At 41.8% G+C, this 16,892-nt stretch overlaps 1 protein-coding gene across 2 annotated transcripts in view; it reads left to right on the forward strand.

Annotated features, from left to right (window-relative positions):
* The window catches only part of LOC144822310 (ras GTPase-activating protein 4-like), a 528,733-nt gene that overhangs the window by 406,166 nt on the left and 105,675 nt on the right, over positions 1–16,892 (forward strand). For both annotated transcript variants that reach the window (XM_078679660.1, XM_078679661.1), the window contains exons 12-15: positions 6,232–6,344; positions 7,903–8,095; positions 10,754–10,891; positions 13,508–13,652. In XM_078679660.1, the coding sequence (XP_078535786.1) occupies positions 6,232–6,344; positions 7,903–8,095; positions 10,754–10,891; positions 13,508–13,652 (589 nt within the window). The remainder of the gene's footprint in view (positions 1–6,231; positions 6,345–7,902; positions 8,096–10,753; positions 10,892–13,507; positions 13,653–16,892) is intronic.

Here is a 16,892-nt window from a genome sequence, read left to right on the forward strand (position 1 = left end):
CTTTAACTCTTCCTTCCAAGATAAACCATTAGCTAATACAATTGGATATTGTCCATTATAAGACGATTAATCCTCTCTACCATTCCATTGGCTTGTGGTCTATACAAAACTACTCTCTCATGAGTAACTCCCCATTTTTCCATAAACTCCTTCATTTCTCTTGATACAAATTGTACTCCATTATCTGATACAATGGTTTTTGGTACACCTTCCATGAAAACCTCCTCTAAAAATCCCACCACAGTCTTAGTGTTGATTACATTCGTTGTCTTGTACACAAACCACTTTGTGTGATAATCAGCGAGCACAAAAATAAACCTGTTTGTACTACCTAACTTGTTTATAGGGCCCAGGAAATCCATTGCTAACTGTTCCCATGGTCTAGCAGATAAGTCAACACACTTAAGTGATGGTTCTCTCAATGTCTTTACTTTGTCACTGTTGGCACATGCATAACAATGCTTAATCACTTCCTCAACCATGCTGTCTAACTTTGGCCACCAATATGTTTGTCTAATTCTTCTCTTCGTCATGCTCCTGCTAGGGTGTCCTTTATGAGCTAGTTCAATAATTTGACTCCAAAGACTTACAGGAGGTTCAATGCGATCCCTTCTCATTATCTTGTCATTAAATATACTCAACTCATCCTTGATATTCCAATATTCTTTTATGTGCTCATCACAACTTACACTGGTTTCCCAACCATTCCTGGTGTACTCTTTTATTCTTACTAACACTGAATCATTGTCCATTGCAGCATCCCATACTTCTTTTCTCAATGCTACACATTCATGGATCTTACTTTCCTCATTTACTTCAGTTCCAAAATCATTGGAAATTCAGGCGCCTCTGAAACTCCATAAACAGTACCCAAGATCTAAACAGGAAGTATGGTACTCGGAAGAGCTGAGAGTGGAGAAACAAGGGTGTAGAAAGCTCGAAAACATCTGGAGGAAGTTACATACACCCCTTAGCAGGATGTTGTACTCAGAGGTTCTGGCCATTTATCATAAAAATATAAAATCGTCCAGGAAGAACAGTCTCGCATTACAACTGGCTGAAGCTGGCAACTCCACTAGAGAACTTTACAAAATTCTTCAATCTTTTGTAAAACCTGTGGCCTGTGAAAGTCCTGATGATTTTTCTCAAACTCTCTGCGACGACATCTCAGCATTTTTTGAAAATAAAATAGAGTCAATATATGAGAAAATCACAAAGGTCGCAAATCTCAGGAGTGATGCTGATTACTCCGTTCTCCGGACATCTACATGTGAAAGCACTCTGTTTTCCGCATTTCCGGAAGTCAGCCTATCTGATGTTGTTTCCCTGTATAATCAAATCAAGACAGGGTCTCCAACAGATATTATCCCTGCTAAAATGGTTGCGCCATTAGGTGATCTGCTCTCCACCGGCATTCAAATGGTGATCAACCTTTCCCTTAAAGAAGGGCAAGTGCCCAGTGACTGGAAAAAGGCGATAGTGAACCCTATTTGGAAGAACGCGGCGCTGCCTTGGTCAGACCTTTCCAATCTCTGCCCGATCTCTCTCCTACCCCACCTTAGTAAGATGGCCGAGAAGCATGTGAACACTCATTTGTCTAATTTCATCGTGGCAGCGGGCGGTCTGGACCCCTCGCAATCTGGGTTCAGACCTAATCACAACACCGAATCAGCCCTCCTCCCCGTGACCGACACCATCAGGATGGCACAGGATAGAGGAGGTTCTATGATTCTGGTGCTGTTGGATTTGTCCGCTGCCTTTGACACGGTGTCACTTGAAATTCTCATTGGTCGTCTGAAAAGGGTAGGGATAGGCGGATCTGCCCTGTCATGGCTGAAGAGTTTTCTCTCTGGCCGCTCACAAACTGTCCGATTGGGCTCCCATCTTTCAATCTCCAGGGAGCTCACCAAGGGGGTTCCTCAGGGCTCATGCCTAAGCCCCATACTTTTTAACGTATATGTGGCCCCCTTGGCCGACATTGTGAGAGAATATGGGTTCACGCCTATATCGCATGCTGACGACACCCAGCTTTTATTCCCTTTCCAGACCCTGACGCCAGCAATTAAACACACTTTTGCTACGGGTATGAGAGCTATAGCCGATTGGATGACCTCCAATTGCCTACAATGTAATGTGGGCAAGACGGAGCTCATGCTTTTCGGAGAAGCCTCTCTCCTTTGGTCACCTGATTGGTGGCCTCTGGAATTAGGGCCTGCTCCCTGCCCCAAACAGGTAGTAAAAAATCTTGGTGTTCGCCTTCATCAGTCACTGCTTCTGAAAGATCATGTAACGCAGGTAACGGGATCCTGTTTTAGGGTCATTGGGCTCTTGAGGCGTGTATTCCCGTACCTAGCAGATAGTTACAGGAAAACACTGGTTCAAACGCTTGTGATCAGCAGGCTAGATTACTGCAATGGGCTTCTTCTTTCTGCCAATGAGGAACAACTTGGCAGATTACAGGTAGCCCAGAATATGGCTGCCAGGCTGGTCCTTAATGCTCCAGCCAGATCCCCTTCACGCCCTCTTTTGAACAAACTCCACTGGCTGCCCATTCGCCAGCGGGTTAAATTCAAAATTTGTTGCGTAATCCATAAATGCCTGTTTGGCACTGGTCCAAAATACCTGACCGAAAAATTTTAACTCTACGAGCCAGGGCGCTCTTTGCGCTCTAGGAACCAACTGTTGCTCCAAGTCCCGCGGATCAAAAGGGAAAGGCAGGGTGGTCGAGCACTCTCTTATAGGGGTCCCACTCTCTGGAACACCTTACCCCTAACCCCAAGACAAAATTCCAATCTAGGAGCTTTCAGGAAATTCCTAAAGACACATCTGTTCCTGACTATTTAAACCTTGCATTTTTCCTGTTTGTTTTTTGGTCTCTGACTTCATGGTTTATGGTAAGAACTCAAGCGCAGAGATACCCCTCTGGGGGGTCGAATTCCTGCGCTATACAAGCAAATAAATAAAACTTCTGTAACTTCATTCCTCGTAGGTAATCGTGATAAACAATCTGCTACTACATTGTTAAGTCCTTTCAAATATTCCATTTCAAAGTTATACTCCAAAACAGACAACATCCATCGAGGTATCCTAGGAGTAACTCCACCTTCTAATCCTCTTCCACCTTTAAATACATGTATCAGTGGTTTGTCGTCCATTCTAACCTTAAATAGTAAACCCCAAAAAAGTATTTAAAATGCTTGATTCCCCAACAGCATGCAAGGTCTTCTCTTTCTATTGTAGAATAACTTTTCTCAGCATCTTGCAACCTCCTGGAAGAAAATCCAATAATTCTTTCATTTCCTTCAACAATTTGGTTTAGCACCGCACCTAATCCAACACCACTGGCATCTGTGGTCAGGTAAGTTTTCCCATTTATTTCAAAATGTGCTACCAAAGGAGCTTTCATGATACAATCCTTGATCTTTTCGAATGCATCTTCACACACATCATTCCATACAAATATCACATCTTTCTTCATTTGTAACCTTAGAGGTTCCACAATCTCAGTAAAGTTTCTTACACATTTTTAACAATATTCAGCCAACCCAAGAAAGGACTTAGGCTGATCTTTGCTTTCCGGGCGTGGTGCTTCTTTTATTCCTTGAACAATGTTTTGTTTGGGTTGTATACCATCACCTGATATGTCCTAAATATGTAACAGATCCCTTCCTAAATTGACATTTTCATGCTTGACTGTCAGTCCATAATCTTCCAAACGCTTCATCACCTTGTCTAACAACTCATCATGTAGTATCTCATTCTTCCCTGCTATCATAATATCATCTTGGAAGTACCAGACATTTTCTAGACCTTCAAATACCTTCATCATTACCCTTTGAAAAACTGCAGCTGCAGATGCTAGCCCGAAAGGCATTCTCAAATATCGAAATGCCCCTAGGGGGGTGACGAAGGAAGTCAAATGTCTAAAGTCTATGTGAAGATTGATTTGATGATATGCCGATGTCATATCGACAACTGAAAAAAACTTTCCTCCAGACATAGCTGACAACATTTCTGAAATATTGGGGAGTGGTTGCCTATCAACTTTCCTTTTGTTAGTCCAAGGGTGAAGATATCCGTAGTCTGTCCCTCGCACAGACACAGCCCGTTGCCATAAAATGTAGAAATTTCACTTCCAGAAAGATGATTCAAAGTTGTTTATTCTGGATAAATGAATATCTTCAGCACAGCAGTCCTGCTCTCAGCGCTGCCAAACAACAATGACTCTCACATAGAAGACATGGAACAGGACACTACATTCTATCTGGAATTCTAGCTCACATGCTAGTCAATGTGAAATGTAACTATAGTATTATTTAACTTCACTAACTCTACAGATACCTCTACCAAGAGGTGGACTACAGGCATTCTCGAAAGCTGCTGCATCCACGATCAATGGAAAATCTTTGTTCAATTGTCCTCTTCTTTCCAAAAAGGGCCATGCTGTGGTGCAGAACAGAGGCGATTGTTAATGCTCTATCCTACTCATTTTCCAGCATTAGGAGAGTCCGTTAACACAAAAATGACTTTTATGTGATGCTTCTTCTTTCAACATAGCTAATTGGACTTTAGGTTGTTGTGTACTTCTGGGATACTCATTTCTTGTGGTACAGTTGTGGCAGCAGTGGAACGCACAGATGAGCCAGTAGATCCTCTCGACTTTCTTGTCTCGTTCCCTCAGAAGCTGGGACCACCGGCATGGTTAAATAAATGGCCTGCAAGCTCTGTAGTGTGATATTTTCTACAGACATTCGCAACCTCCTCAACCTGACCTGGAAACTTCCTCCAACATTCTCGATGGCTTCTATCCATTTTTATCAATGTCAATTTTAGAAAGGAGAAGCAACGGGTGCCTTGAACTGGACATCAGCTCTTTCTCCGGCTCTCACCCTTTCTTCCATCTTAGAGAGAAGGCTGTGGTAGCCGGAGGGATGTACTTTTCTTATTGTTCTACGGCTTTGTTTTGGAGAAGAGGAAGGTTAGAAAGTTAAAGGTACAAGTAAACGTGTTCCTTTGCTTCCTACTGCTTTACTACTATGTCCTTCTCTGTGATGTATTGAAGCACCAGGGAATCCTCTGTCTGTTCCTTAGTAACATTTTCATATGGATGTGGATGCACCCTCCTGGAACAGCTCTGCCAGAAGTAACGGGTGCTGTAGATTTTGCTGGCTGATGTAAGTCTGCTGCTGGAAGCTATCCCTTTCTACTCTTACCTCACACATCTGAAGAAATTATTATGGGCTCTTGGGCCAGATGTACGACGATTCCATTTTGCGAGTCACAAATTGCAAAGTATTGCAACTTGCAATTTGCAACTCACAAAACGAAATGCACAATAGAGTCTCAGCCGCTGTTTGCAATTCCTATTGGGTTCGCAAATTATTTGCCTCATCAATATTCATGAGGCAGGTCGCAATTTTCATGAGCAGGTCGCATTAGGAATGGCTTGCACTCCTAGGGATGGTGGTCTGCTGGGGTCAGCAGACCACCAGGTTTGTGACTGGTTTTCAATAAAGCAGTTTTTTTTAAATTTAATGCAGCCCATTTTCCTTAAAGGAAAACTGGATGCATTTAAAAAAGAATAATGAAACGTTCCCGTTTAATTTTTTGCTAGTATGCAGTGCTCCATGGGACCACTGCCTGCTCTTTTCGCATCCATTTCACAAAGGAGAAGGGGTCTTGTGTGGTGTTTTGGAACCGGAGCAGGCTCTAGTGCTAAAGCATCATGACTCCCATCAGCAGTGCCCGGCAGGCCACTTGGGACCTTGTGACCCCGGTAAGTAACTTTGTGATGAAATTCAGCAATACAACACAATTTGCAAGGGGTGATTTTCACAAACCCCAAGTAAATTAATGATTACATTTTATTTTCTATCGTTTAATGGCGTCCTTAATTCTTCAGCGTGATTTCTGTCCATTTAGAGCATCTTTGGCAAATGAAAATCTATTTTTCATTGTCCCTCAACCCAGAAAAAAAACTTGGTAAATAGTGATATCCCAATAAATATTGTGTGTTTCCGTCTAAGAGCATGACCCTTGCTGCACATAACTCCTGACAGTATGCAGGTTTTTTCTAGCTCCGCCCAGCATCAGACACAAAACTAGAACAGATTGCTTGAACCTCTGCTTCACTGGATGTTATTTGCCTCCAGTCAGAGAGGTCTCCATAGGTATTAATGTTATGACTACTGTTTGCATCCCTCAGTCTGGATCATTATTCTGTTTTTGCAGGTGGCAGGGATGCGGTATCTGCACCGAGTACTTGGACCCACTGTAAACCGTGTCTTTGAGGAGAAAAAGTTTGTTGAATTGGATCCCAGCAAAGTGGAGATAAAAGATATCGGGTGAGGTTTATTTGTAAAACCTGTCACGCAGTAGTTTTGATAGAAAACTGCAAGTGGGTCTGGAGAAAAACGGAAACAAGAACGTATATCTACTCCTCCGAACCACATATTAGTAGCAGGACCTTGCCGTAACTAGAAATAAGGTCTCTGAATCTAAGAATGGCAAAATGATTCCTGCATGAGGCCATTTCTTTTTTTAGGCCTGGCTTTTTACAGTGCAGTTGTCAATTGTTAATAATAATACATATAGTGGTCTTTGTGACCACATCTTTCAACCACTGGCTTTCTTTGACCAACCTCTTTCTGCCAGTGGCTTAAGACTTTGCCAATCGTGTATTGGCTCAGATCATCTCTCACTTAATGCTGTTGGATGTTTGGGTGTATCCTTCCACCTCCACTTGACTGCTCGCATTAAGCTGTATGAGGGACTACTTTATAACTGTAGACACTTATGTCTCCTCCTGCAGGCTCCCTCCTGTGTATCTTGGTCTAATGTGTCAGCAGTGTATACTTTAGCACATAAAGCCAGGCCTATTGACTATGGCAATGCTTGTTATACAGAGGCTTTACAAGTGAATGTATAAGAACTTTACCCTGCTTAAATATGAACACAGTGCAAGTTGTTTCACTGTCATCTACAATTTTCTTTAAGCACTGCCTATATTATGCTTTCTGTTGGGCAACTGCATTTGTCCTTGAGACAAAAATAGAACATTAAACAACTCTATAGATGCAGCCAACAATTCTAGGCTTGCACAGCTCCAGAATATATTTATGCATTTATGGTGTTTTACCAGCTCCAGAATACATTATGTACTTTTTTTATGGATCTTTACTAGCTCCAGAATAAATTTTTGTATGTGTTTATGGAGGATTTACGAGCTCCAGAATATATTTATTTATGTATTTAGTCATTTATTTTGTTTTACCACCTAATTTATATATTTATGCGTTGGTGGCATTTTGTGTAGTACCAGCTCGTCACCTTCGCCCGCTTCAAACCCTTTTACACTCTGCAGCAAGTGGTAGGTGGGTGACGGTGGAAGCATGTGGTTGAAGGGAACTGCTACTCAAACTAATGAAGAGCCGTACAGGTTTGGGGCATTTGTTTTGACCTGGTTTCCTTCTTCCTCTTGAGTGCTTTATCAGCGAACCCTGACACAGGGTTCAGTCATCTTCAGTTTCAGTGTCCTTGGTGGGTGTCCAAGGGGTAATTTTGTAAACTTTTCTTATTAAATGTGTACATAGAGCCAGTGGGAAATCTAATTGATGTTAATGTAATGTTCCAGACTATCTTTTATAAGTGATGTATCGCTGAGTGATTTAACCACGGCACTATTGTTCTCCACTCCTGCCAATGACTACTGTAAATTTTGGTATTTTGTTGTTATAGAATGTTTTGTATATCCTTAAAAATAAACAATAGGATTTAAATATGTGGTCACATCGAGAGGATAACTTGGAGTGTTTTGGCTTACCATGGTTGTTGACCGTCTTGTACAGTCATTGTTCGCTGCCTCCGCTGTGTTACTGGAGGATGTTTGTGATCTCTCACTAGATGCTCAGGCCTCCACAGGATCCAGACTGAAAGCGAACTCATCCAGCTCAGCACACAGCACCTTCAGTCTTACCTGTCAGACCTCCTCATGGCTATTGTAAAATCTGTCAAGCACTGTCCAGCTATTGTGCGTGCCACCTTCAGGCAACTGTACAAGCATGTGGAGGAGCATTTTCCTGAAAATAAGCACACGGTGAGTGCAACGACTCATCCCACCTTTGTCAGTTTGTCAAAGTAACATCACCCCTCACACAATCTGTGAATAAAATCCCCAAATTGAGTGACAAAGGTTCCCCTCTGTGACAGTGAGCATATAATTAATTCGCCCCAACCCCAGAACATGGAGTTTTTATAGACTTTAGTATGCAAGCGTCCGTTGAACACACGTGACACGAACCAGAATTATATCATCACAGGTGCACAGCGTTCTCAGAAGAAAGGCACCAGTGAACTTCGAGAAAGATACAAGAATTTGAAATCAATCTCTAGACACTGGACTATCTACTTGTGAATCCTCGCTTAGAGCTGCCAAGCATTACTGGGAGGCTAAATACATCAGAAGTGACACAGCCTATAGTACAGTGGTTAACATGGCAAACAAAATGCTGTCAGCTAGGTAAAGTTAAGGCAATGCATGTAATTTCTCAGTGGGAAAGTAATTTTGAGGGCCATAATTGTTCAGAAGGAGTCACTGGTCAACAGTATTCGGGGAAGATATGGGAAAATGTACATGGAAATATACATTAAAAGGCACTGACAATGCCAATACCTTTGCTAATGTATAGCAGGGGGTTCTTAATGGTGCTCTAGTGATGCTTTATGTTGATCCAACAGACACTACATCCACCTCAAGGCTCTATATGACTTTGATAAAGTGTGAGTCTTCTGATAACAAAGTACTGGCCCAATTTAGACTTTCACATAACATGAATTGGTCCAGCTTGCTGAAGAGTTAGTAACGTCACAGGCATGTGCCTTCCATTTGAATAGTTCCACTAGCACACTTAAGGAATTCATTTGCCCAGTCCTACTAGCAAAGAGTGCTTTGCATTTTAGTTCTTGTAGTTGAATTTTATGTTATTACATCAATGGGATAAAAGTCCCAAAGCAATTGGCAATAAGTGCAGCACTGGATGAGAATGTTACCCATGACGGACATATCCTTAACAACAATGTGGCCTAGTCGTTGTCAAATGTTATCCGTTCTGCCTCCATTGGGGTGTCTTGTTAGTGGTGCTAGTGGTGGGTTATAGCACATCTTGTTATCTCTGCTGCTGCTTCTGATAACTGACATGGTTCCCCTCTTATCTCTGGAAAGATGAAGTCCATTCTCATTCAATGATCTACCCGAAACTATACTCCTACAGCAACAAGGGAGCCACTGAGCAGGTGTGGCGGTGGTATTAGCCCCTTGCCAGATAAAGACAAGGGACCTATCCAACAACAGTATAACAGATAGGTCACTTTTACTCCAACTCCTACTTACCGCTTTGCATCCACCATTAGTGCTGCAGAGGTAGGACCAAGGCCTGTCATCTTGCATTAAAATGCAGTTCTTAGATCACTGCAGACTTCTTCAAAAGTAGTCGAGATTCTCACTTGTGTCTGTTATTATAGTAAGGTTTACATGGTGGTCATGTTATAAAATGGAAATACGTTTGTGACAATACCTAAATGACTTCAGAAAAGCTGCAGCTTTTTAAAAGTCTAAACTTGATTACTAGATTGCATAAAAGGAAGACATTTTGAAAAAGGTAACCCCTTACATGGACGTGATGCTTTGTTTCACTCACAGTAAATTGTCACTCAAGAGTCACACATAAGGCATTGAAATGTCACACATGGGCATGCTAGAAATATACAAATGTCAGACATAAACACACAAATTGGCAGTTGTGCATCAGCAGAGTGTTTAACAACGTAATGTAAATCAAAAACTAATAATACTAGTGCATCTAGACCAGTCTCATAGCTTCCAGGGGCCTGGCATAGTCCAAATTGTCACATATGTAGGAGCCTGATGTCTTGTCGAGAATTTGACAGGACTGGCAGGGACAATGGCCAGCACAAGACAAGCTGCAGTGCCCTCCTAAGAAGATTGTTGAGCCCTGGAATTTACTTTTGTACACGTTAAGTACAATAAAGCTAATCAAATGTCTTTACAAGTACATCTCAGTCAATCCTCCCCGCCATTCTGCCCTGTGCTGCAGTGCCCTGGTGCATGAGAGATCAATGTAAAAGTGGAGGTATATTTAAAACTGGACTAAAATGAGAATTAACAAAAGTTAATAATGCGCAGTACAGTCTCAGTCTTGACTTAATGTGTTTAGAACTCAGAAGTTGTACAGATTGCTGGTCACCTTGGTGACTGTTTGGGGGCTCTCCTACTTTGTTAGAATGTCACAAAGCAGCAATAACATCCTCCGCTGTCCTATTGTAGACCATTTGTCTCTTATATACAATTTTTTTATTTCCTATTTTCTGTGACTGGCGTCGTCTCTCCAAAGTACACACCATCTCTCCCTTATAGTGTCATCCCCTGTATTATCTATCCTCTAGCAAACAACTTTTGTTCTGTACTGTTCCATTCTTCCCTCTGGTTTTCTTTCTCATTTCCACCTTGCTGTCTTGCCCTCTTGTATGTTCACTTTCCTCATGTTCTCTCTGCTCTTCCCGTGTGTACCTAGCTTACCGTTTTCATCATTCTAGGTTTCTCTGCCTCTCTTTTTATTCCTTCACCTAAGCAAAGTAACCGAGCAGCAGCAACATAAGAATATTTTTATATATGGCATTGTCTGAACCGAGTGTGAAAAACCCTGAAAGATTGATGAATACATATCTTGTTTTGCAGAACGTGAAATTCATTGCAGTGACCAGCTTCCTCTGTCTTCGCTTCTTTTCTCCTGCCATCATGTCTCCAAAACTCTTCCACCTTCGGGAGAAGCATGCAGATGCGCGAACAAGCCGGACCTTGCTGCTATTAGCGAAGGTAGTCAACCTTGTCCTTCCACTTGCCTGGGGAGGTAATATACATAACTGAGAAAGATAAATTCTCTGTGGGCATACTAATTCGAACCTTAGATTCTTCACGGACCTTGTTCAACTAAAGGGTCAACTACATTAATATCAGTACATCTAATTTCTACAAATTTATACCTTGAACGTTTTCATTCTTACTGTATCCGTGAACTTGGGGCTGTTTTATGATAGTTACATGTATGACTGTCTGGTACATACATACAATCTGGTACAAATGTTGGTACACGTTGAGTTTTGCAGTGTCGTTTTCTGGGAAAGAAACCACATCAACAATCAATCACCTCTGACAACAAACTTTTGGAGCATCCCCTCCTCCTCCTACTGCTTGGGCAGTACCCACTAATCTGATCGCCAAAGAGCAGTTTGAGGCAACCTAACATCCACCCTTTCCAGTATGCAGTCATGTACTCAAATATGACAGAAGTAGTTTTGTAGAGCGCACAATAAATACATTGATTCAATTTGCTTATTTCTCAAGGAGAGAAAGAACAGCCAGTAACAAAACTCGAAGAAAGAATTACATTGTGGCGAGCAGGCCAGCCAAACCACACATATTGATTTTAAAACGCTTATGAAACTGTGGTAGGTTTAGCTGTGTAAACAAGTGTGCAGAGAATTCCACAAGATGAGTATGCTAATCGAAAACTAGTAGGCCATTTTGTTGTAAAATCCAGATGACCACTTTGAAAACTTCAGAAAGCAAGGCTAAGTTCTAGGATGCTGGGTTGTGATGACGGACTCAGCCGTGTATCGCAGAGAGGAGATTGTTATTAAATTCTCGATTTTAACCATAAGGTTCTACTTACTGAAGTTTCTAAGTGAATTTCTGTGATTGTAACAACACTCATTATTTTGTCTTCTGAATAGTTAATCACAGGTACCCTTTTAATTAAGTGATATATTTATTAATGATTTTTTTTAGGTTTTATAACGATATACTTTTAGTTTCTACTCAAGGTGTCCACAGTTTGCATGGTGGGATTGAACCATTTCTGTATGCTGTACCCAGTCCACCTGTTTGCTGAGCCCAGACAGAATAGCATTTGTCCTCAATCCGCTCCTAACACCGCAGCCCACATGGCCTCTGAAGGTAGTGGGCGCAGTACATGGCCTTTGGTCATGGTCTGCAAACAGTACCGCAATCCCTATGACTTGCAGGGTGCTGGATTCAGGGCTTAAACATTGGCTGTTCCCCACAGGCTTTGTTGCACCCATTTATTGTCCGAGGATACTATTTTGGCAATATTTTTGTCTTCTCCATTAACAGTAATTTTGTAGAGAAATAAACGATGAAAAATTCAAGTTTTGCAGACACCTCAATGACTTCCTCCCCCCTTGCATAACTGTCATGCAACTTTTCAAAATCAAACCTAAGTGAAAATATGTTGATATTGAAAAAATATGTATAGCGAGAGGGTCAAAGTTACAAGAATCTAAAACCTGCAAAAATATTGTTTCTACATCTGATTTGATCAATGCTTTGAATTTGGGTTTTTAAATAGTCTGCAAACCTATATTCACTGACATTTCATGGATTATAGCTATATGACTTTACAATATTCATATCAATAAGTAACACCACTTCAAAGCTCAATGTAATTAAATAACATATAGTTAAACCGCTAAATAATACAACATTAGTACTCATCTATTCCATAGTGATAACGTTAATGTAAAAATTAATCTAATTTGTGATGGTGTATGCTTTGTCTAGAATGAGGTTAAGAGCATTACCTTTGCTGTATGGGTTTCACTTTGTTTGGGAATTATGGATTGTGATCTAGACCATAACTTTTGAATTTCAGTGGTTTTTCAGTTTTAATTCGCAGTCATTATTGCACTTTAATTTTGCTTTTCTGAAGTGTCTATATAAAGGGTGTTTCTAAAGATCAGTACGTACTTTGCGCCACGTTCGGAATTCAATGCAACATGCAGCATTTGATGTCATTTCATAGCAAATCAGTGCAATTAATGTAATCTGGCTGAAGATAATGCATTTTCCTCTGTGCCAGTTTGGGGATCATTTAATTTAAAACTGCGGCCTATTGATCAAAGGATCTGTGGTGAACAGTTAAGCAACCAATTTCCCCTTTTGCAGATGGTCCTTTACCTGGTTGTTTCTGTGCAGAGACTTTAGACCAGGTGAACTTAGTTGCACTGTCATTTTAATTTGCATGAATGTATAGCAGTATTTGCTAGAGCGCACGGCTACTCCAAGGAGTGTCCCAGTTCTAAAACAGAAAGTAAGATAGAGAGGCTGAAAGAATTGGAGGGTGAAAAGCCTTGTCTTGAGTTGTTTTCTGAAAGGCCTCTCACTTCAATTTGACGTAGTCCAATGGGAAGTCTATTCCAGGTTTGACGGCTCAGGAGAGAGAAGGACCTTCCTCCTTTTTTTGTCAGCCTAGCTCTATGCATAACCAGTACTATTCAATTACAGAGTTGTGTAATGGCACTGAACAATGGAACACACACATTGCAGTACTGGGAAGCACAGCAACACTTGAATGGAATGCTCTCACATAAGGTTTAACTGTGTTACTTGAAGTGTGCTTTTACTCCTCTCTAGGCAATACAGAATGTTGGAAACATGGATACCCAGTCCAGCCGGGCTAAGGAAGCCTGGATGGCCCCCTTGCAGCCCACAATACAGCAGGGTGTCTCCCAGATGAAGGAATTCATCATGAAGCTCATTGACATTGAGGAAAAGGAAGGTAACTGTCTGCTGGAGCCTCAACCTGTCTAGATCATGCACCATTCATGATTATTAAGATCCATTAGTGAGGAGTGATTAGTATTCCTGTAGTGTTATTTCCCACTGAACCTAGGGACGTTATGCCTCCCAGTTTTAACAAAGAGATCCTCTTGTAGAAATATTTGTGCAATATTCGTCTAAACAGGAAGTGACAAACAATCTTTACAAGAAGAAGCCAGACAAGCAGACCTCATTCCCCAGCATATAACTCTACAGATAGTAACATCAACGCATTTCCTAGTATACGTCTCTACAGGAAGTGGTATCACTTCTTACCTGCTCCTGCTTCAGTGAACCCCTCAATGAATCCCACTACCTGGGCATCCCCCGCTAAGGGCGGATACAGACAAGGGTGCTACCTATTTGTGCCTGTTAGAGCAAGGAAGAGCCTTGTGCCAGAAACCTCGCTCCACTGCACCAACAGTGGGCACTTATAAGGTAAACTTCATCATGCGCCTCATTCAGCACTACACTCTACTCCCCCACAATCACACTGGAGGATTTCCAGCTGCATATATAGAGGTGGTCTGCCATTTGGAACTCTCAATTCCCCACACTTAGGGGCAGATTATGATGGAGGATTTTCCGCATCCTCCGGGCCGGCGGAAGCCACCGCCGGCCCGGAGGATGTGGAAAATCCTCTGCAGAGCCTCAAAAGACCCACCTCCATATTAGGATGGCGGTGGGTCTTGAAATCTGTCCGCAGCTTTTCCGACCGTGGCGGAAAAGCTGTAACATGGCTGGCGGTGTCTATCAGACACGCCAGCCATATTAGGATGGTGTAACATGTATGCTTTTCCGCTGCTGCTTTTCCGCCGTGGAAAAGCATACGGACCTTCACTTCGGGGGCCCGTTGCGGGCCCCCTGGGCGAAGGGGGGGTGGGGGATGCACATGGGGGGTACCTATGGTACCCCCCTGCATTTGCGTGTACAAAGCAGCAGGCACCGCGCGGTGCCTGCCGCTTTGTGCATGCAAATGCACAACTTTCATTTTTAACATTGCGGCGGGTGCTGCTTCAAGCAGCACCAGCCGCAATGTTAAAAATACAGGATGTGACCGCCAGGGTGGCGGTCACATCCTAATTTGCACGGAGAGACCGCTGCTGCCCCTGCGGACGGTCCCTCCTACTCTATGGTGGCAGACGGACTCAGGTCCGTCCGCCATCATAATCGGCCCCTTAGAGAGGCACAGAGAAAAGCAGACTAGGCATTAGCCAACTACTTTCCTTGCTGTAAATGAGGCTGTAAGTTTAACATATGACCAAATAATATGTGCAGGTGAAGGCATAACAGATAAAAAAGGATGTCAGTGATAATGTTAAAGAAAAGGTAGCAGAATATTTGGATAGATTATTACAAAAGTCACCCAAGTAAGTTAGTGCCAATGGTTTGGACAAATACAGAAAAGCCATCACAAAGAAAATTGGTTGGGCAATCTTAAGAAAGGACTTTTCTAAATACAATGGCAGGGGTGTGGAATTTAATAAAATATCTACTTGTCCATGGGGCAGGTTGCTTCATAAATCTACTGGTCCTGTAACAAAATCCTCTTGCCCCTTTTGTGCTATGTAGTGAGGCAACAAATGATGTCAGTAATCCCATTATAAACAAGCTCTGTTATAGCCTCTCTGAGTATGCCAGGGCTCCTCCCATTGTAGTGTTTGAATACTTGCAAACCCCTTATGTTGCCACGGTTCCGCAGATCTACATACTGGGGCTGAAGGTAGTGGTAAGCAATAGTTCCAAGGTTAGGATGCCCTTTTGAGTCTGTGCAAACCTACTAACTTGCATGTTTTAAGGGTATTCGAAAATTCTTCTCCAATCTTTTCCCATACTGAGAAATGTTGTAAATTTACTCCTGACAATGGCAGATATAAACCTTCTTCGAGATTTGGGGGAAAAAAGTGTTTGGAGGGAAGTTGAAACACGCATATTATCGCATGAACAAATCTACACATGCATATTTGCTCATTCTGAAATGCAGTTCACAAATACTTTCTAGGAGTACTAATTCTTGTCGTATTTCTGTAAATTCTTGGGAATTCACAAAAGCCATATAGTTGCACTTAATGCAAGGACACATTCCATGTGTGCACTTTGAGACTTTCTTTAATAATTGGGCCCCTAATTTGGTCTGGCGTTGACCTTGACCTTTTGTGTTTATTAAAATTCTGTCTCTTTCTCTGTATCAGCTTGCTTCACTGTGAGTGACAGCATTCTGCTCTTTGACAAGAAGCATATCGGCACACAAAGTAGTTCAGTGCCAGTAACTACTGTGGCACTGTGTGCTTTTTGAGACCAAAAACAATTTTTGCTTCTGCCTATGTTTGTTATAAGAGTGAGGGCCCGGCAGCTCCCACACCAATAAGGTTTTACAAAAACCATGCCAAAACAAGTCACACATTGACAAAACTACAAAGCTGACCACCAATGTCACACCTACTGGCTTTGCCAATGCTTGTTTATTTTTGTTTCCCATAATATTATTGAAACTGGATACACTGATTTTCCATTATTAATATTTTTCGGAAATACTAGCATGTATCAACACATTACTAAATGATGCTGCAAAGAAATGGTACCTGAAATTTACTGTAATTTCGCGAAATGTTTTTTTCCCTTATTTCGTTTTTTTAATCAATATTTTATTTTGAAAGCAAAGATCATCAATCTTGCTTTCAAGCTTCTGCAAATATTTGCATCAAATCAGAGCGCATTCTGGGAGCATTACACATAGCCTCATATTGCTAAACTTTGAAAACGTGTATACACATTTTTATACTGGAACAACTGTCAGTAGTGCAGTCAGAGCTTACAACATTTGCTTAGAGCGCTCACCCTAATAATAAAAGCTTTCAAATTAGTGAACCATAAATACAAGTTTGAACAGCATTACCATATGGATGAAAATATTACCTTAACTGCAGACAGTGCCCTTCCCTGATCCATAATGTGGTACTGCAAACTGGCAACCAAAGGGTTTGTGCTGCAGGAGGTTGGATCTACTTGTCCCAAGGACAAAATACACTGAAAACTAGTCGCTCTTGACCCCAAACAATATGCCCTTGGCGTCTGGCTATAGGAATTCCACCTCCCTGCAATGGAGTGGAATTCAAAAGAGGAAATTGTTGGAAAGAGAATGGATGTTATATACTAGCCAGCATTTTCCTTGTTTTAAGCATTTCCTTGGAAATCAGAA

The sequence above is a fragment of the Lissotriton helveticus genome, chromosome 3_1 (genome assembly GCF_964261635.1).
Source record: "Lissotriton helveticus chromosome 3_1, aLisHel1.1, whole genome shotgun sequence".
Classification (NCBI taxonomy): domain Eukaryota; kingdom Metazoa; phylum Chordata; class Amphibia; order Caudata; family Salamandridae; genus Lissotriton; species Lissotriton helveticus.